This window comes from Pseudophryne corroboree, chromosome 9, assembly GCF_028390025.1.
Source record: "Pseudophryne corroboree isolate aPseCor3 chromosome 9, aPseCor3.hap2, whole genome shotgun sequence".
Lineage (NCBI taxonomy): Eukaryota > Metazoa > Chordata > Amphibia > Anura > Myobatrachidae > Pseudophryne > Pseudophryne corroboree.
In genome coordinates, this window is record NC_086452.1 from 111,318,840 (window position 1) to 111,337,594 (window position 18,755).

General features: G+C 44.7%; 1 protein-coding gene across 1 annotated transcript in view; it reads right to left on the reverse strand.

Annotated features, from left to right (window-relative positions):
• The window catches only part of LAMC1 (laminin subunit gamma 1), a 198,625-nt gene that overhangs the window by 62,286 nt on the left and 117,584 nt on the right, over window positions 1–18,755 (reverse strand). Inside the window, exons 3-12 of the mRNA XM_063939765.1 lie at window positions 18,436–18,566; window positions 17,286–17,452; window positions 14,080–14,268; window positions 6,154–6,271; window positions 5,938–6,036; window positions 4,745–4,881; window positions 4,326–4,448; window positions 2,955–3,144; window positions 1,087–1,199; window positions 18–239 (exon numbers count right to left, since the gene is read on the reverse strand). Of these exons, the coding sequence (XP_063795835.1) occupies window positions 18–239; window positions 1,087–1,199; window positions 2,955–3,144; window positions 4,326–4,448; window positions 4,745–4,881; window positions 5,938–6,036; window positions 6,154–6,271; window positions 14,080–14,268; window positions 17,286–17,452; window positions 18,436–18,566 (1,489 nt within the window). The remainder of the gene's footprint in view (window positions 1–17; window positions 240–1,086; window positions 1,200–2,954; window positions 3,145–4,325; window positions 4,449–4,744; window positions 4,882–5,937; window positions 6,037–6,153; window positions 6,272–14,079; window positions 14,269–17,285; window positions 17,453–18,435; window positions 18,567–18,755) is intronic.

Consider the following 18,755-nt stretch of genomic DNA (forward strand, 5'->3'; position numbering starts at 1 on the left):
GCTGTTCTTGCACTCACCTGACTCGGAGTCACATGCGTCACTGTGTCCATTGCAAGTGCAAAGCACACAGGGGCTGTAAGGCCCAAGGTTGGGGTTCTCTCTCCGGTAACCAGGTGCACAGCTCTCACAGAATTGCCCGATATACCCTACAGGACAGCTGCAAACCTCCACCCATGGTGCAGGGTCACCAGCACCAGGCTGTGCAGTCACTAACCGAACCTCCTCCAGAAATCCAGCACCTGCACAGAGAAACTTGGTTACTTAATCCTGTAGTAGGCATAGATCAAAATAAAATGTTGACGCATCTAATGCACAATAAAGTGTCTCAGCCATGAAAGAAAAGGGCAAATTAAGATGCGCACTCTGGAGCTCCCAGCTGTTCAAGATTAACAACTCCCAGCATGCTTGGCAAGCCTTATAAAGGCCCACATAAGCTGGAGACCAGGAGGTTGCCTACTCCTCTTCTAGTGTATTTGAAATCCAGTTTGCACGGCTGTCCGTTCTACTACAGGATGTATAATACATAAGTAGATGAACGAAAATTGGAAGCTGGTCTCAAAAGAGAAACTTTGCTGCATACGCTGGAAGCTCCACAAGCAATACTTCTATGTAGACAATAATAGTGTTCCGTTTAATTCCATGAAACCTCAGCTTGTTCTGGTCTTGTAACTGGCAATTATCTATCATTTATACGCAGATAAGTACATGGCGCCTATTGCTAGGGAATGCAGAGCTACCACTGTTTTTTTTATACCAGTTATATATTTTTAGGGACCATTCCCATATCAGACAGATGGCAATCAGTCCAGTGAATTGATACTTGTGCAAATAATTTAACCACTTGCCTTGTGATACGATCGGAGCCAGGAGTACATTACATGGCCAGGTCGCATTACATGCAATGCGCTGCCCGCTGTGTCTGCTGTCGTGGGGATGCATTGTGATCTCTTGGAGTGATGCGTCAGTCACCGACCGCCAACATCACTTCCAGAATCACGCCCCAATGATCCTTAATAACACATCTCAAACCCACACTGCTCCTAATTACTGTATAATGACTTATTATAAACCCCCCCCCCCACATACTTCTTTCACTGTATGTTCCTCGGATTTTGATGGTAGTAAGATTCTGGAGCATTTTCTGGAATTCAAATGGCGAGACAGATGGCCTCCACGGATAATCTGTAGCCTCATGTAGCCTGAATAGGACATAGTAAAAGGTAATTTACTTCTCCAACACACAACATAATTCAAAACTCATTGTTCATAGAGATATGTTCTACATATATTATCTCTTGTGCATTATACATGGAATTCCCGGTTGTTAATCTCACGGTCTATAAATAAAGCAGAGTGTCCTGGTTTGTGCTGTTCTCACAGAAACACTACACATCCCTGCATCTCCCCACTAATGTAACATCTTGGAACCCTCCATTCAGTAAACAAGCAGATTTCAAATTTGATTTATGTTTAAAAAATTATGTGCAGAGTCTTTTAACCAGAATCAGATGTTCACTCACAAACAAAACCATTAAACTGTGTAAGGTTAGCCTCCATCTAAGGGGCATATCCAATTAGCCGTGGGGAAAAATGCAGAGTAATTGAATAGCTCTGGGTGTAAAACCTGGAGCTTTACCCCACGCCTAATTGAATATGCCCTTAGGAGTCGATCTATGAGACAGTTTGCCTAGCACAAGCCACATACTTCATTAGGTCAGAGCAAAATAAATGGCTGTGTACTCTTCTAAGAAATTACATTTACAGTCAAAGCCAAGACAATCTACTGTCTATGACTATGCCAACATCACATGAAAAGCCAGTGCGCGATAAGGCAACTACTTATAATCCCCCCCAAAAAACAAAACAAAAAACATTCAAATAAGAGTGTTGTACAATATTATCTACTCCACAGTATAAATCAGCAGGACACTTCGGGGTAAATTTACTAAAGATTCTAAAAAGTAAAAGTGATGTTGCCCATAGAAACCAATCAGATTTTGTCTATCATTTTCAAGGATGCGATAGAGAAATGACAGACAGAATCTGATGGTTGCTATGGGCAACATCCCCACTTTTCATTTTTAGTTTCTGTGAGGAACCCGTTATTTTTATTTACACCTAAGATAACATATTGAGCATGGTAGTAGTGGGCAACATAACATCTTCAGGGGCCCTTTGTCTCTCTAGAAGACCCCAGAATGCCTCTACGGAGGAGAATTAGATCACATGGTGACAGCTGAGCAGCTGCACAAGAGGTTATATTATGGGTGACTAGTCAAGCTGGTGGGAAGACATCAAACCCTGATCCTCGGTGCACCAGTTTTAAGCCACTGACATCTCTACCAATAAGACGAGGATCATAAGGGAGATTTCTCAGTTCGTGAGAGCTGCATGAAAGGAGCCTACTAAAATATGTGTATGTGCAAGCTGAAACGTTCACTCAGTAAACCATTTCCAGGTGCCCCATATCAAGGAGAATGGAGGGCGGTGGGAACATGTGCATATTGTAGGGGTATTTATAGAAATCAAAGGTCAGGGGATTAGTGATGGATTCTGGGAGTAGCCATAAATGATTGTGATCTATGAACTAGTAACCCTTTCCTTCCCCCAGATCTGCTGTCATCACGCCCATACAGGTGGCGATGCTGCAAATTCCTTACATTATTCTATTGCGCTGCAAGAGGCGCCAGAAGGTAAAAGCCCCATCCATCCTAGAGGTTGGCAGAGAACATAACCCATGCGTCTCTCAGCTCCTCATCCCCCTGTCTGCTGGAGACCACATGTGCACTGCTCATCCTGCATGCTCCAGACCTCTAGAAAGGAATGTGTTAATACACTCTTAGCTAGTAAACATTGTCACAGAAGTATAAACACTAGCATGTCGTATATCAGAATATTTAAGTGCTGCAATTCTCTCCACATCCATCAAAGGGCACGGACTGAGTCTTATTTACCTGAAAACATACTGCAGGGAGTTCTCACTGGGATAAGAGTTCCCTTGAGCGATCAGAGGCACGGACACTCTGAGCCCGGCACCCTCCAGCACAAGGTCTTCTGCTGAAAGTCGCGTGTCTCGCCGCTCCACGCGGAAAGTAAACGTCAAGTTCTGACCATAACTTAGACCCTGTTTACCAAGGAATTTGGCTGCAAGAGGAGAATGAAGATCAAGACAAAAGATGAGGTGAACTCCAAATGTCCAACTCTTTTCTGTGTAAAACCCTAAAGAGAATGTCCAGCCCCACAATTATTTTCAAGTACCATTGAGACTTCCTCCAATCATCACAGTATCAGTGGCTCAATGCCTACAACCTCTGGAGATGCTCACCACCACCCTTCTGTGCCCAGTCATTCGCTAATGGGTAATATTTTGAAATTCAATGATTTTCGCACATTGGAAGGAATTCAATTACCGGGTGAACCCTTTGACATGGCCGAAACTGTACAGCTGCAGGTTCTCGCTGAAAAAAAGGGTTCGCTACCCCATAGGGTAGCAAGCACTCTTGGGTGAATCAGGGACCAAATCACCCAGGCAAAGGGTGTAAGAAGGGATGCTGGCAATTAAATTCCGCAGCAATGGCAATTCGCATCTTCGCCGACAATTGAATTCCCTCTATAGTGCCTGATGTGTTTCAAGAGCACTGATTGGTCAGTTCTTTCCGACATAACAGTTCCCTTTGTGTTGGAGAAAAAAATGCCATTAGCAGTAGAAGAATTAGCCATTAGAGAGGCTTTGTGGGATGGAATAAGTCTCTTCTGCTTTTGTGGTACCTGTGGGGAGTGATGTTTGAGATTAAATGTCTAATGACACCTATGGGGAACTTGAAGTAGCAGGTTGCATTGTCAATGATTGCCTCAGCCCATTAAATAGTGCAGTTGCCACTAATTGTAAAGTCAGTGGCAATTACTTACAGTATGTACTGCTTTATAGAACACTGTATAAAGTGCTATGCCATTACTGACCACTAGATGTCAAAGCGGTTAACAGAAGATGTGGAGCAATGACATTGACTAAGTAACCTCCTGAAAACCGCAGTTCTAAAATAAACCACTTCCCGATATAAAAACAGCTTTTCCTTCACTTAATATAATAATTTGTCTGCCAGATGCCAATAACATTCTAGAGTTCAGAAGATGATCGTGATAGCAGCACATTTATTAATTTCCTGCAGAACATACTCTGCTTTTCCATCCACCACTCTGGAAATGTTTGTACTATAACAAAGTTAGACGCGTGTGATAATCTGCAGTACAAAAGCTCATCCGTTGTATATGGGAACAAACACAATTTGTTCTTCACGGACAGTGAAAACTAAACCACCACTTACCAGGTGCAATGAAATAGATTGGGAAGTAGCTTTCTGAGGCAACAGACAATGAGGTAGTCTCAGAAATCCAGGTTAGGGGGTACTCTGCACCATCCCTCTGCTGTGCCAACCAGCCGTCCGTTCCTGAAAGAGATAACACATACAATTATACCAATACATAATCAGGAACAAACTCATTAATCAAGGACAGACATCGGCTTCAATACCAGCTTGATAGAGAAGTCTGCTGTGATAGCACCTTAAAAAAACAAAAAACTGGTGGTGAGTGGGGACAAACTTACAGGGCAAGAACCAGATAGGATGTGACACTTATTACTATGAAACAGGAGCCAGGCGTATCACAGGAGGTTCATGAATGTTCCGCTTATTTTAGAACATGGCACAAGGTGACAGAATTTGCACATGTAGAGGATAATTACCAGTCTCAAATGTGGAGATGATGCTGGCGACTGTAAAACCTTCTGCGCTGCTGCAGACTGAAGAGTGACCATAACAGAAGCAGGGGGTGCAGCCACGGGGATTTGCTGTGTCCATGTGAAAAAACCCAGGTTTACACCTAAAATTAAATAATAAATAAAAAATCAGAATGTTTCACATGTATTGGAGAGGAGGGTATATAACAAGAAACACATTGTGCAATGAAACTCCATTACATGAGGTCTTCTGATTCTCCCAACAGAGTCAGTGTAAATAAGTAGTAGGTAAAGCACTGGCATAAAAATCTCAGACCTAACAACCCCTCTTACAGTGGTGATTGCATTTAGCGGCTATTTAAACATTCCTAAAGCTTACTGACTTCTCTTACAAAAGAATTCAACAATTATAAACAACCTCCCCCCCCACTGTTATTTATTTATAGTTTCTTATAGAGCGCAGCAAATTCCGTTGCGCTTTACAACTGGACACAATTAGAAGACAAAACTGGGTAAAATCAAACAGTCAGAGGTAGGAGGGCCCTGCTCGCAAGCTTACAATCTATGGACTGTTAGGATTTAAATCTAACTCAGTGACTGATGTGCTCTTCATCAGTCTTCGCGTACTGCAGAATACTCTAGTATAGTAATGCATGTGAGCGGCAGGCAGATAAAACAGACTTTTGTGACTGTCATGATCAGCAGTTAACGGTGATCTGTATATTAGTTCTAGTTTCCCTCTTATGAAGAGTGTACTTTTGACCCCGGATAAACAATGGAGGCTATTCAATTAGCACTGCGTGAATGTAGCGCCAAATGCCCAGAGTTATTCAGCTGACAGCATCATGTCCGGCACTTTACCATGACTAATGTCCAGGGCTTAATTGCAGTAAATTGCATCTCCCGAATTAAGTGCTGGGCGTGGTACCACGCGACTAGCCCCCAGGAACTAACGCATGCGGATTTCTGCTTGCACTCTCAGGAGAATGTGAGCAGAAATCCGCCGGTCTTTAGCTTACCGCAGGAGTAACTGAATAGCTCCAGAAGCTATAAACCCTGTGGTACTAACTGAACCACCCCCAATTAGTGTTCTTGTACAGTCTGGAAAAGGACAACAGTATTAATTTCAAAAGCAAGGGATGACCCTGCATCACTTACACTACACCCTCAATTACAATGATTCTATGCGGCACAGTTACCTTTCACAGTTGAAGCCCTCAACGTTGTCTTTACAGCTGCAGCGTCCGGTCTCCACATTACATTCATCCGTGCTGCCGGCAGCATTACAAGCGCAGGGTCTGATGAGGGAAGATACTGTTTAACACCCAGGAGAACACGCACCCACTCTGCATGGATTTATAATGACTGGTGCTGCTACGTCTATGGAATACATCTGGCTCTCTCTGGTCACTTACCTGCAGCCGGCCTCAGTAAGAGAATGGAAACCGGGCTGACATCGGTCACACTTTTCACCCATCACGCCGGGCTTACAGCTGCAGCGTCCATAGTTGTCACACTGGGTGCTGAGCGAGCCTGTACAGAGATGGTAAGATGGGAACACAATTATAGCTGTGCACGGTATGTACTGGTGAGAGTTGCATAATGGGGGGAATCTGTGGAAACGCGTCACGGACCTATGTTACCAAGTCTGTTTGCAAATGAGCTTTGAATATTTGCATTGTATAGAAAGCAGAAAACTCTGGTTCATATCTACAGTATATGCAAGGTGAAATGTAGGCCCAGGTAGCTGGTCGCGGCCAAACAGGGAAACAATTGAATAGCTCCGTTGGCCACCATCTACTGGCGAAAAAAACACTGAATCTCATCCTATATGATCTATCATCCAATATATCGTTCCAATGCAAATCAACACTATATATCGTACACATCATATTGTGTGTACCCCCAATCCGTTGTTCACTTAATCGCCCCACTTGATGTGCTGCACGCCCAATGGGACAATTCCAAGGCCGATGCGGTGCAGTTACATGCAGCATGTAACAATATACATACATTGCGTCGTTGTGCTTCATATAATATGTACGGCACAGAGATAAATTGTTACATATTGCACCATAGGAAGGTGTGTACCCAGCTCAAAAATAATTTTATCTCACATTCATATGAAAAAAAGAATTCCATGTAAAGAAGGTATGCAAACAGCAGTGCTGAGCGATAGCTACCAGGCAATTGTACATTATACACAGTATAACCACTTAATAATATAGTCCACCTCGCAGATCTTCCTGCAGTGCTTTCTCTATGGGATACGAGGAAATATCTGCAAAGCCGAAGATCACGAGATTCCAGAGAATTGCCACCAAATACCCTATAATATATTACCTTATCGCAATTTTACCCAAGAATGTGTCATCTAAGAATGATATTACGCCAGTGTCATCTAAGAATGCTTTACTACCTTGGCTAAGAAAGCAGGCTGGTCTTGCATTCATACCAATAAAGAACAGATACACAGAGCAATAAAAAGAGATCTGTACAGATATGTTTATAGGAACTCTAGTGGCAATAAACCCTAGGTGCCAGCGGGGAGTAAGAGGAAAGCCGTGTGAGCAGGTATTCACAGTGTGCGGTCTCCTTTGGATTAGGAGACAGCAGGATGACTATTGCCAAAGTGTTTACAAAACTGTTTATTTGTTTTAAACCCAGGGGGAGATATTCCAGTTCCAGATCTGAAGATAAAACGTCATTATATTATAATTTAAAACAGGCCCATACAAAAGTACTGAACATCTTGTGCAATCTTAGAAGTTCATTTAACAAAATGGAGTAAATTTAACAAAAATGGACATCCGTTTTCATTAGACTAGAGAGGGAAAGCCAACTGCCTGTGATATACTGTAGCACATCCATATTGGTCTCTGCCACTAGGATATTACATGGGATGGATATGTTTCAGGATAAAACCATAACCAGAAAAGTTTTAATTTAGGGTTGTCTTCAAGAACACAAACACTGGGGGACAATTTGTTTTGCATAATATGATGAAGCTGTTAGATTGGACTGTACCTCGTAAAAAAGGCACACAAGAGTAAGTAAAATTCAATGTTAACTATTAAACATAGTGTCCCTATAAGGTCCGTGAGATAAACAAAGCTAGTGGGGATCTGTACCCTAATACAGCATATGATGTACACAGCTACTGGTTATATAGACAGATCAGTATATCCAGAATCTCCATATTCTAAACATAAATCATGGGGTGCTTTCCAAGAAAGCCAATGGTATCGGTAGGGCTACATGGAGAGAACAGCCCACGGTAACCCACGGTATCCGGTCTCTAGGTCGACAATGTCTAGGTTGACCACTATTGGTCGACAGGGTTTCTAGGTCAACATGGCAAAAGGTTGACACAAGTTTTTTTTTTTTTTTAAATCTTTATTTTTTTTATTTTATTTAACTTTTTCATACTTTATGATCCACGTGGACTACAATTGGGAACAGTAACCTGTGCCGAGCGCTCGCCATGCCAGGTGACATGGGTGTACTAATTGGGGTTCCCCGTCACTGTACGGAGAAAACGACACCAAAAAAACTCATGTCGACCTCCTGTTATGTCGACCTAGAAACCATGTCGACCTACTTACTGTCGACCAATAGTGGTCGACCTAGACACTGCCGACTTAAGTGAGGTCGACCCTACGTACCACACCCTTAACACACGTTAGTGATAGATTTAAACTTTGATAATGAAAAAAATAAGAATTTACTTACCGATAATTCTATTTCTCGGAGTCCGTAGTGGATGCTGGGGTTCCTGAAAGGACCATGGGGAATAGCGGCTCCGCAGGAGACAGGGCACAAAAAAGTAAAGCTTTAGGATCAGGTGGTGTGCACTGGCTCCTCCCCCTATGACCCTCCTCCAAGCCAGTTAGGTACTGTGCCCGGACGAGCGTACACAATAAGGGAGGAATTTTGAATCCCGGGTAAGACTCATACCAGCCACACCAATCACACCGTACAACTTGTGATCTAAACCCAGTTAACAGTATGATAACAGCGGAGCCTCTGAAAAGATGGCTCACAACAATAATAACCCGATTTTTGTAACTATGTACAAGTATTGCAGATAATCCGCACTTGGGATGGGCGCCCAGCATCCACTACGGACTCCGAGAAATAGAATTATCGGTAAGTAAATTCTTATTTTCTCTATCGTCCTAGTGGATGCTGGGGTTCCTGAAAGGACCATGGGGATTATACCAAAGCTCCCAAACGGGCGGGAGAGTGCGGATGACTCTGCAGCACCGAATGAGAGAACTCCAGGTCCTCTTTTGCCAGGATATCAAATTTGTAGAAATTTACAAACGTGTTCTCCCCTGACCACGTAGCTGCTCGGCAGAGTTGTAATGCCGAGACCTCTCGGGCAGCCGCCCAAGATGAGCCCACCTTCCTTGTGGAATGGGCCTTAACCGATTTAGACTGTGGCAGGCCTGCCTCAGAATGTGCAAGTTGAATTGTGTTACAAATCCAACGAGCAATCGACTGCTTACAAGCAGGCGCACCCAACTTGTTGGGTGCATACAGTATAAACAGCGAGTCAGATTTTCTGACTCCAGCTGTCCTGGAACATATTTTCAGGGCCCTGACAACTTCTAGCAACTTGGAGTCCTCCAAGTCCCTAGTAGGTGCAAGGCACCACAATAAGCTGGTTCAGGTGAAACACTGACCCACCTTAGGGAGAGAACTGGGGACGAGTCCGCAGCTCTGCCCTGTCCGAATGGACAAACAGATATGGGCTTTTTTGAGAAAAAAACCACCAATTTGACACTCGCCTGGTCCAGGCCAGGGCCAAGAGCATGGTCACTTTTTATGTGAGATGCTTCAAATCCACATATTTGACTGGTTTTAAACCAATGTGATTTGAGGAATCCCAGAACTACGTTGAGATCCCACAGTGCCACTGGAGGCACAAAAAAGGGTTTTGTATATGCAATACTCCCTTGACAAACTTCTGGACTTCAGGAACTGAAGCCAATTCTTTCTGGAAGAAAATTTACAGGGCCGAATTTGAACCTTAATGGACCCCAATTTGAGGCCCATAGACACTCCTGTTTGCAGGAAATGCAGGAAACGACCGAGTTGAAATTTCTTTGTGGGGCCTTCCTGGCCTCACACCACGCAACATATTTTCGCCACACGTGGTGATAATGTTGTGCGGTCACCTCCTTTCTGGCTTTGACCAGGGTAGGAATGACCTCTTCCGGAATGCCTTTTTTCCCTTAGGATCCGGCTTTCCATCTCCATGCCGACAAACGCAGCTGCGGTAAGTCTTGGAACAGACATGGTACTTGCTGAAGCAAGTCCCTTCTTAGCGGCAGAGGCCATAAGACCTCTGTAAGCATCTCTTGAAGTTCCGGGTACCAAGTCCTCCTTGGCCAATCCGGAGCCATGAGTATAGTTCTTACTCCTCTACGTCTTATAATTCTCAGCACCTTAGGTATGAGAAGCAGAGGAGGGAACACATACACCGACTGGTACACCCACGGTGTTACCAGAACGTCCACATCTATTGCCTGAGGGTCTCTTGACCTGGCGCAATACCTGTCCCGTTTTTTGTTCAGACGGGACGCCATCATGTCCACCTTTGGTATTTTCCAACGGTTTACAATCATGTGGAAAAAACTTCTCAATGAAGTTTCCACTCTCCCGGGTGGAGGTCGTGCTGAGGAAGTCTGCTTCCCAGTTTCCATTCCCGGGATGAAAAACTGCTGACAGTGTTATCACATGATTTTCCGCCCAGCGAAAAGTCCTTGCAGTTTCTGGCATTGCCCTCCTGCTTCTTGTGTCGCCCTGTCTGTTTACGTGGGCGACTGCCGTGATGTTTTTCCCACTGGATCAATACCGGCTGACCTTGAAGCAGAGGTCTTGCTAAGCTTAGAGCATTATAAATTTACCCTTAGCTCCAGTATATTTATGTGGAGAAAAGTCTCCATACTTGATCACACTCCCTGGAAATTTTTCCCTTGTGTGACTGCTCCCCAGCCTCTCAGGCTGGGCTCCGTGGTTACCAGCATCCAATCCTGAATGCCGAATCTGCGGCCCTCTAGAAGATGAGCACTCTATAACCACCACAGGAGAGACACCCTTGTCCTTGGATATTGGGTTATCCGCTGATGCATCTGAAGATGCGATCCGGACCATTTGTCCAGCAGATCCCACTGAAAAGTTCTTACGTGAAATCTGCCGAATGGAATTGCTTCGTAGGAAGCCACCATTTTTACCAGGACCCTTGTGCAATGATGCACTGTTTTTAGGAGGTTCCTGACTTGCTCGGATAACTCCCTGGCTTTCTCTTCCGGGAGAAACACCTTTTTCTGGACTGTGTCCAGAATCATCCCTAGGCACAGCAGACGTGTCGTCGGGATCAGCTGCGATTTTGGAATATTTAGAATCCACCCGTGCTGATTGTAGCAGTATCCGAGATAGTGCTACTCCGACCTCCAACTGTTCCCTGGACTATGCCCCTATCAGGAGATCGTCCAAGTAAGGGATAATTTAGACGCCTTTTCTTCGAAGAAGAATCATCAATTCGGCCATTACCTTGGTAAAGACCCCGGGGTGCCGTGGACAATCCAAACGGCAGCGTCTGAAACTGATAGTGACAGTTCAGCACCACGAACCTGAGGTACCCTTAGTGAGAAGGGCAAATTTGGGACATAGAGGTAAGCATCCCTGATGTCCCGGGACACTATATAGTCCCCTTCTTCCTGGTTCGTTATCACTGCTCTGAGTGACTTCATCTTAATTTGAACCTTTGTAAGTGTTCAAAAAAAATTTTTTAGAATAAGTCTCACCTAGCCTTCTGGCTTCAGTACCACAATATAGTGTGGAATAATACCCCTTTTCTGTAGTAGGAGGGGTAATTTAATTGTCACCTGCTGGGAATACAGCTTGTGAATTTTTTCCCATACTACCTCCTTGTCGGAGGGAGACTTGGTAAAGCAGACTTCAGGAGCCTGCGAAGGGGAAACGTCTCGACATTCCCATCTGTACCCCCGGGATACTACTTGTAGGATCCAGGGGTCCTGTACGGTCTCAGCGCCATGCTGAGAACTTGTCAGACGCGGTGAAACGCTTCTGTTCCTGGGAATAGGCTGCCTGCTGCAGTCTTCTTCCCTTTCCTCTATCCCTGGGCAGATATGATCTTATAGGGACGAGAGGACTGAGGCTGAAAAGACGGTGTCTTTTTCTGCAGAGATGTGACTTAGGGTAAGAAACGGTGGATTTTCCAGCAGTTGCCGTGACCACCAGGTCCGAAGGACCGACCCCAAACAAGTCCTCTTCCTTTATACGGCCATACTGTGCCGTTTGGAATCTGCATCACCTGACCACTGTCGTGTCCATAACATCTTCTGGCAGTTATGGACATCGCGTTTATTCATGATGCCAGAGTGCAAATATCCCTCTGTGCATCTCGCATATATAGAAATGCTCTATAGTCAATAAAATACTGTCCCTGTCAAGGGTATCAATATTTTTAGTCAGGGAATCCGACCAAGCCACCCTAGCTCTGCACATCCAGGCTGAGGCGATCGCTGGCCGCAGTATAACACCAGTATGTGTGTATATACTTTTTATTATATTTTCCAGCCTTGTCAGCTGGTCCTTGAGGACGGCCCTAACTATAGACGGTACCGCCACTTGTTTTGATAAGCGTGTGAGCGCCTTATCCACCTTAAGGGGTGTTTCCCAACGCGCCCTAACTTCTGGCGGGAAAGGGTATACCGCCCATAATTTTCTATCGGGGGGAACCCACGCATCATCACACACTTTATTTAATTTTTCTGATTCAGGAAAAACTATGGTAGTTTTTTCACATCCCACATAATACCCTCTTTTGTGGTACTTGTAGTATCAGAAATACGTAACACCTCCTTCATTGCCTTTAACGTGTGGCCCTAATAAGGAATACGTTTGTTTATTCACCGTCGACACTGGATTCAGTGTCCCTGTCTGTGTCTGTGTCGACCGACTAAAGTAAACGGGCGTTTTAAAACCCTTGAGACGTCTGGACCGTACTAATTGTTTGTCGGCCGTCTCATGTCGTCAACCGACCTTGCAGCGTGTTGACATTATCACGTAATTTCCTAAATAAGCCATCCATTCCGGTGTCGACTCCCTAGAGAGTGACATCACCATTACAGGCAATTGCTCCGCCTCCTCACCAACATCGTCCTCCTACCTGTCGACACACACGTACCGACACACAGCACACACACAGGGAATGCTCTGATAGAGGACAGGACCCACTAGCCCTTTGGAGAGACAGAGGGAGAGTTTGCCAGCACACACCAAAAACGCTATAATTATATAGGGACAACCTTATATAAGTGTTTTCCCTTATAGCATCTTAATATATATATAAGCATATCGCCAAATTAGTGCCCCCCCTCTCTGTTTTAACCCTGTTTCTGTAGTGCAGTGCAGGGGAGAGCCTGGGAGCCTTCCCTCCAGCCTTTCTGTGAGGGAAAATGGCGCTGTGTGCTGAGGAGATAGGCCCCGCCCCTTTTTCGGCGGCCTCGTCTCCCGCTCTTAACGGATTCTGGCAGGGGTTAAATATCTCCATATAGCCTCCGGAGGCTATATGTGAGGTATTTTTAGCCAAAATAGGTATTCATTTGCCTCCCAAGGCGCCCCCCTCCCAGCGCCCTGCACCCTCAGTGACTGCCGTGTGAAGTGTGCTGAGAGGAAAATGGCGCACAGCTGCAGTGCTGTGCGCTACCTTTAGAAGACTGAGGAGTCTTCTGCCGCCGATTCTGGACCTCTTCTTACTTCAGCATCTGCAAGGGGGCCGGCGGCAAGGCTCCGGTGACCATCCAGGCTGTACCTGTGATCGTCCCTCTGGAGCTGATGTCCAGTAGCCAAGAAGCCAATCCATCCTGCACGCAGGTGAGTTCACTTCTTCTCCCCTAAGTCCCTCGTTGCAGTGATCCTGTTGCCAGCAGGACTCACTGTAAAATAAAAAACCTAAGCTAAACTTTCCTAAGCAGCTCTTTAGGAGAGCCACCTAGATAGCACCCTTCTCGGCCGGGCACAAAAATCTAACAGGCTTGGAGGAGGGTCATAGGGGGAGGAGCCAGTGCACACCACCTGATCCTAAAGCTTTACTTTTTTGTGCCCTGTCTCCTGCGGAGCCGCTATTCCCCATGGTCCTTTCAGGAACCCCAGCATCCACTAGGACGATAGAGAAAACATTGTAATTTCAGTCAGAGAAGTGGACACACACGATTACAGTATGTAATGACATATGCAACATCTGGTAAATCTTCAACAGGAGCCACCACAGATGCTGCATAAAGAGAATACAAAGTCTCACATACCAACAGGGTTACAGTTGCAGGCCAGACAGGACTCATCGCTGTTCTGACGATAGTAGTTCTCTCGGCAGCGCTCACAGTTTGGCCCATCGGTGTTGTCCGTACAGCCCATACAATGCCCGCCATGGCCAGTAGAACGGTACAGCTCGGGGTCAAAGTAGCATTCTTGGGAGCGACCATTACAATTGCACGCTGTAAAGATAAGACAGATATAAAATAGCGAGAGATGCAAGCACACGGCTGAGCTGATATTGGTTTAAATTAAGGGGGACATTTACTAAGCAGTGATAAGAGCGGAGAAGTGAGCCCATGGCAATCAATCAGCACTGAAGTAAAATCTATCATTTGAATACTGTAAAATGATACAGAGCTGCTGATTGGTTGATGGGGCAATTTCTCCACTGGCTCACTTCTCCACTCTTATCACTGCTTAGTAAATGTCCCCCTAAGTTCCGTAAAATAATAACTACTGTAGCATCCACTCCATTGGTAGGTGTCACACCAAATCGATGATCATCCTTTATAGTATGGGTCTTTAACCTACGACCCTCCAGCTGCTGTGGATCTACACATCCCTACATGCCCTGTCACAGTTTTGCTATTAAGGCATGCTAAAACTGAGGCAGGGCATGCTGGGATGTGCAGTTCCACAGCAGCTGAAGGACCGCAAGTTAAAGACCAACGCTTTATAGACTTTTTCCTTAAAAACTGTGTGTAGATATTTCTTACTCCCATGTATAATTGTCTCTGCATGACCAAATAACACTAAGACACAAGTACACATATCGGGGAGCATGGTGACACAGTGGCTAGCATTGCCATCTCACAGAATTGTGATCTTGTGTTTGATTCCAAACAGGGCTCTAACCCTATGGAGGTGTGTGTGTGTGTGTGTGTGTGTGTGTGTGTGTGTGTGTGTGTGTGTGTGTGTGTGTGTGTGTGTGTGGTTTCCTCCCACAATCCAAAAGCGTATTAGATTGATTTGCTTCTGCCAGTTGACTCTGGTGTGTGCGTGGAAGATGGCGCACGTGCATCGTTGCCCAGAGACAGAGGTCGCCATGCAACGACGCTTACAACGAAGAAAGCCGTCGCAGCAGCAACCGCAAGAAGATGGACAGCAAGAGGGCGTTCCTGGGCATCACCTTACCATTTCCTGCCGTTTTCGGGGAGTGGTAAGTAAAACGCAGGCATGTCCAGGCGAACGGAGGGCGGAAGTGTGACGTCAAAGCCGTCCCCTCATCGCTGAGATCGTCGCACAGGGTAAGTATGTCCTGGGCTGGTCTTGTTTTACACAAAACTTTTTTAGCTAAAGCATGGCTGCACAAGCGTTCGCAGCCCTGCTAAGCTAAAATACACTCCCCCATAGGCGGGGATTAGTTGATCGCACCAGCAGCAAAAAGTTGCTGGCTGCGATCAACTCGGAATGACCCCCATAGACTGTAAGCTCCTCTGGGACAGTGATTGAGATGTGAATGACTAAATATCTGTTTAATACTATGTAATGTATGTGCACTATATAAATAACTGAATACATACATAAAATAAATAGTGCTAATTCCATTATGCCAGTGTGATTAACATACCCTAAAGTCTCAGACTGCATGTCTCTCCAAGCTGAATTCAGGGAAGCATGGTTTTTACAGACACAGTACACACATCGCGGCTGCCTAGCAAGAGCATTACTGGATACCAAACGCCGCACACAGCAGTAATACGAATATTTAGAAATATACACACATTTATTGGTGTGTATTCTATTAGAACACATTGCTACATTGCTTTTTGGGCACATGAGAATTGTAAACTCAGATGTTCTTCCTGCTTGGACTTCCGCAGCTTAAAGCCAGGGTAAAGGGCCAAAACAAAGAAACTAAAGAAAGAATTGTCTGTATTTTTGGCCACTCAACTAGAAAATACAATTAACAGCATACATTTAATTACTGTATGTTCATAAACAAGAATGGTGAAATTAAGATTTCCCTGAGGATACATTACATACAGCAAATCAATTGAAATTAGAACCAAACTGCCCGAGACTTAAGGAGTCACAGATGTTTGCCCACAGTAGAGGGCTGGCAAAACGTTTGCCCAACTTTTAATAATCCTATGTAAAAAAAAAATGCAGTTAGAAGACTATCAAATTCTGTGTTTTTACTACATTATTGGGCATTTCCCAGCCCAATATCCTGCCTGACCGTTAAAAGGCTAAGGGGTCTATTCATGAAGCAGTGAAAAGTGTGGAGAAGTGAACCTGTGGAGAAGTTGCCTATGGCAACCATTCAGCATTGAAGTAACAATTATAATTTGCATACTATACAATTGTACAAAGCAGCTGATTAGTTGCCATGGGCAACTTCTCCACAGACTCGCCTCTCTACTCTTTTCACTGCTTCGTGAATAGACCCCTAAATCTCTATAATTTGGCCACCTACATATGAGACCAAACTGGACACTATAATGTAATGCAGGTGTGGGGTACCTTTGGCCCTTCAGCTGTTGAACTACACATACCAGCAATTTTGCTATTTGGCCATGCTAAACTGCTGCAGGGCATGCTGGGATGTGTAGTTCAACAACAGTTAGAGGGCCAAAGGTTCCCCATCCCTGATATAATGGTTGCCCATTAACGGAATTCAATTGTCCCCCCCCCACCCTCCCGGATGCGAGTGGCATCCATGTGCGCCCATATGTGACTGCTTTAGCCACTCTAATGTACTGCTTTGGGTGCCCAAATTCCTGACTTATCACACATTTCACACATATATATTGGTAGATGCTCAATTAGCTTAGTGATATCCTTCAGGTGCTCGAAAGGGAGGGGTATTTCTAAGCAAGAAAAAAAGGCATTTGTTTCCCCCAGCACCCTGAATGATAACCGTAACCAGATATAAATTCCACATAATAATAGAATTCAGAGATCTTCGTTACACATATTTGCGCAAATGTGTGAATAAGCCCCAACACACACTTCAGGAGGCAGCAAGCTGAAAAGTGTTATGTCTCCCTGCCATGGCTATGCGCTACCAAACAAAGCAACAATTGAATTGTACCATCTAGAGGCAGACGTGTGGAACAGCAATTGAATCGCCCTGGAGAACTGGATAAAAAAGGACTAATTCTAATGTGGGTAACATACATAATGATCCCTCTGCTATATTCAAAGTCCAATTGGAGCACTATCGATATCAATGAAGAAAAAGGCTACTCACGTAAACACTCGTTGGCGCTGTCGGCAGTTGACCTCCTCCATGGTCGATCATTAAAGAAGGGTAAACATTTTTCACAGTCAACACCAAATGTGTTATGCTTGCAGTTACAAACGAGCCTGCTAAACTCATTGTTCACACATTCACTGGCATGGCCATTACACTTGCACCTGAAAATGAGAGAAGGAGCATGGATGACGCACATAAATGTTACACAGAGGAGTTGAAAATGAACTACACCCTACTAATACTGGCTCATTTATCACTGCCATGAGGGAACAACACTCTTGTGATTGTAATCTAGAGAAACAGTGCACGCTATGCAGAGGAGGCTATGACCTGGAAAAATTGCCCACTAAGACGTGATCACAGCAAAATAAATGTTTTTATTAGAACTCTGTGGAGACACTTCTGTTACTTATTTTATGTTTTCCTACAAAGCAGGAGCAAATTAATCTATAAAAATAATTATGAAGGTTTGCGACAATAGAAGAAATGTGTTTATGTTCCACATGCCAAAGATATTTGCATGCAACTGGAACGAATACATGCATTCCAGATACAGGAAGTTAGGTCAGGCCTCCGTACTACTCCAAGTCCAAGTTGTTGCTATGCAACCAAATCAGATAAAATAGCGCGCCCACTCACTGTACAAGACCATGGTCAAGCTGTTCTCACACATAGGGGGCCATTCAACTGGTTTCCTCCGCTGTGACCACTAGGGGGGGGCACAACGGAGCCATTCACTTGTTGTTCCGCTTAAATGCCGTTAGCCGCGGAGGTGACATTTCTCCTTGTAGCCTGAGGTGCAAGGAGAAACGTGCGCTAAGTTGGCATTTTGTGAATCTTAACAGAAGTTTGGATGCCCATAGCAGGACTTGATATGAATTTAGCCGTTTTATGCGGATAAACACTGTTTGGGCGTGACATGCGAGATAAATTGTTCATAAACAATTGAGTGGTGACTAATTGTTTAGGCATCTAAACATCACGACAGCCAAAGTAATTGAATCGCCTCTAAAAATGCTCATTACTTCAAACGAGTTATGCGAAACCATACAAAGGATTGCAGTACATTCCATAGCTGTATCCTATAGAATGTCGGGAAGAGATCCAAAGCTGCAGTGAGCAACAAAAAAAGCAACACACTCACCTGCCTCCTACAGCAAAGTCAGAAATGGCGTAGTAATAAGACTTCAGCACTTTGGGGTCACTGAACACCTCGTCACCAAACGTATTGAGTCTGTTCAGAGTTACACGAATATCTGTGGCCGTCACAAATTCCTGCAGAACAAAAAGATAAGTAGAGACGGCATGTTAGTCAGTGCGCCCGATGACTATACTTTGCTGGATAACCTACTACTATGACACCAAGTGCTGAGCTTTTGGAAACAGTATGGGGTATAATCCAAACAAGGGGGCACAAGCCTAGGACAACTGCAAGGATCACCAGCCCGGAACACAGCTTTTTAT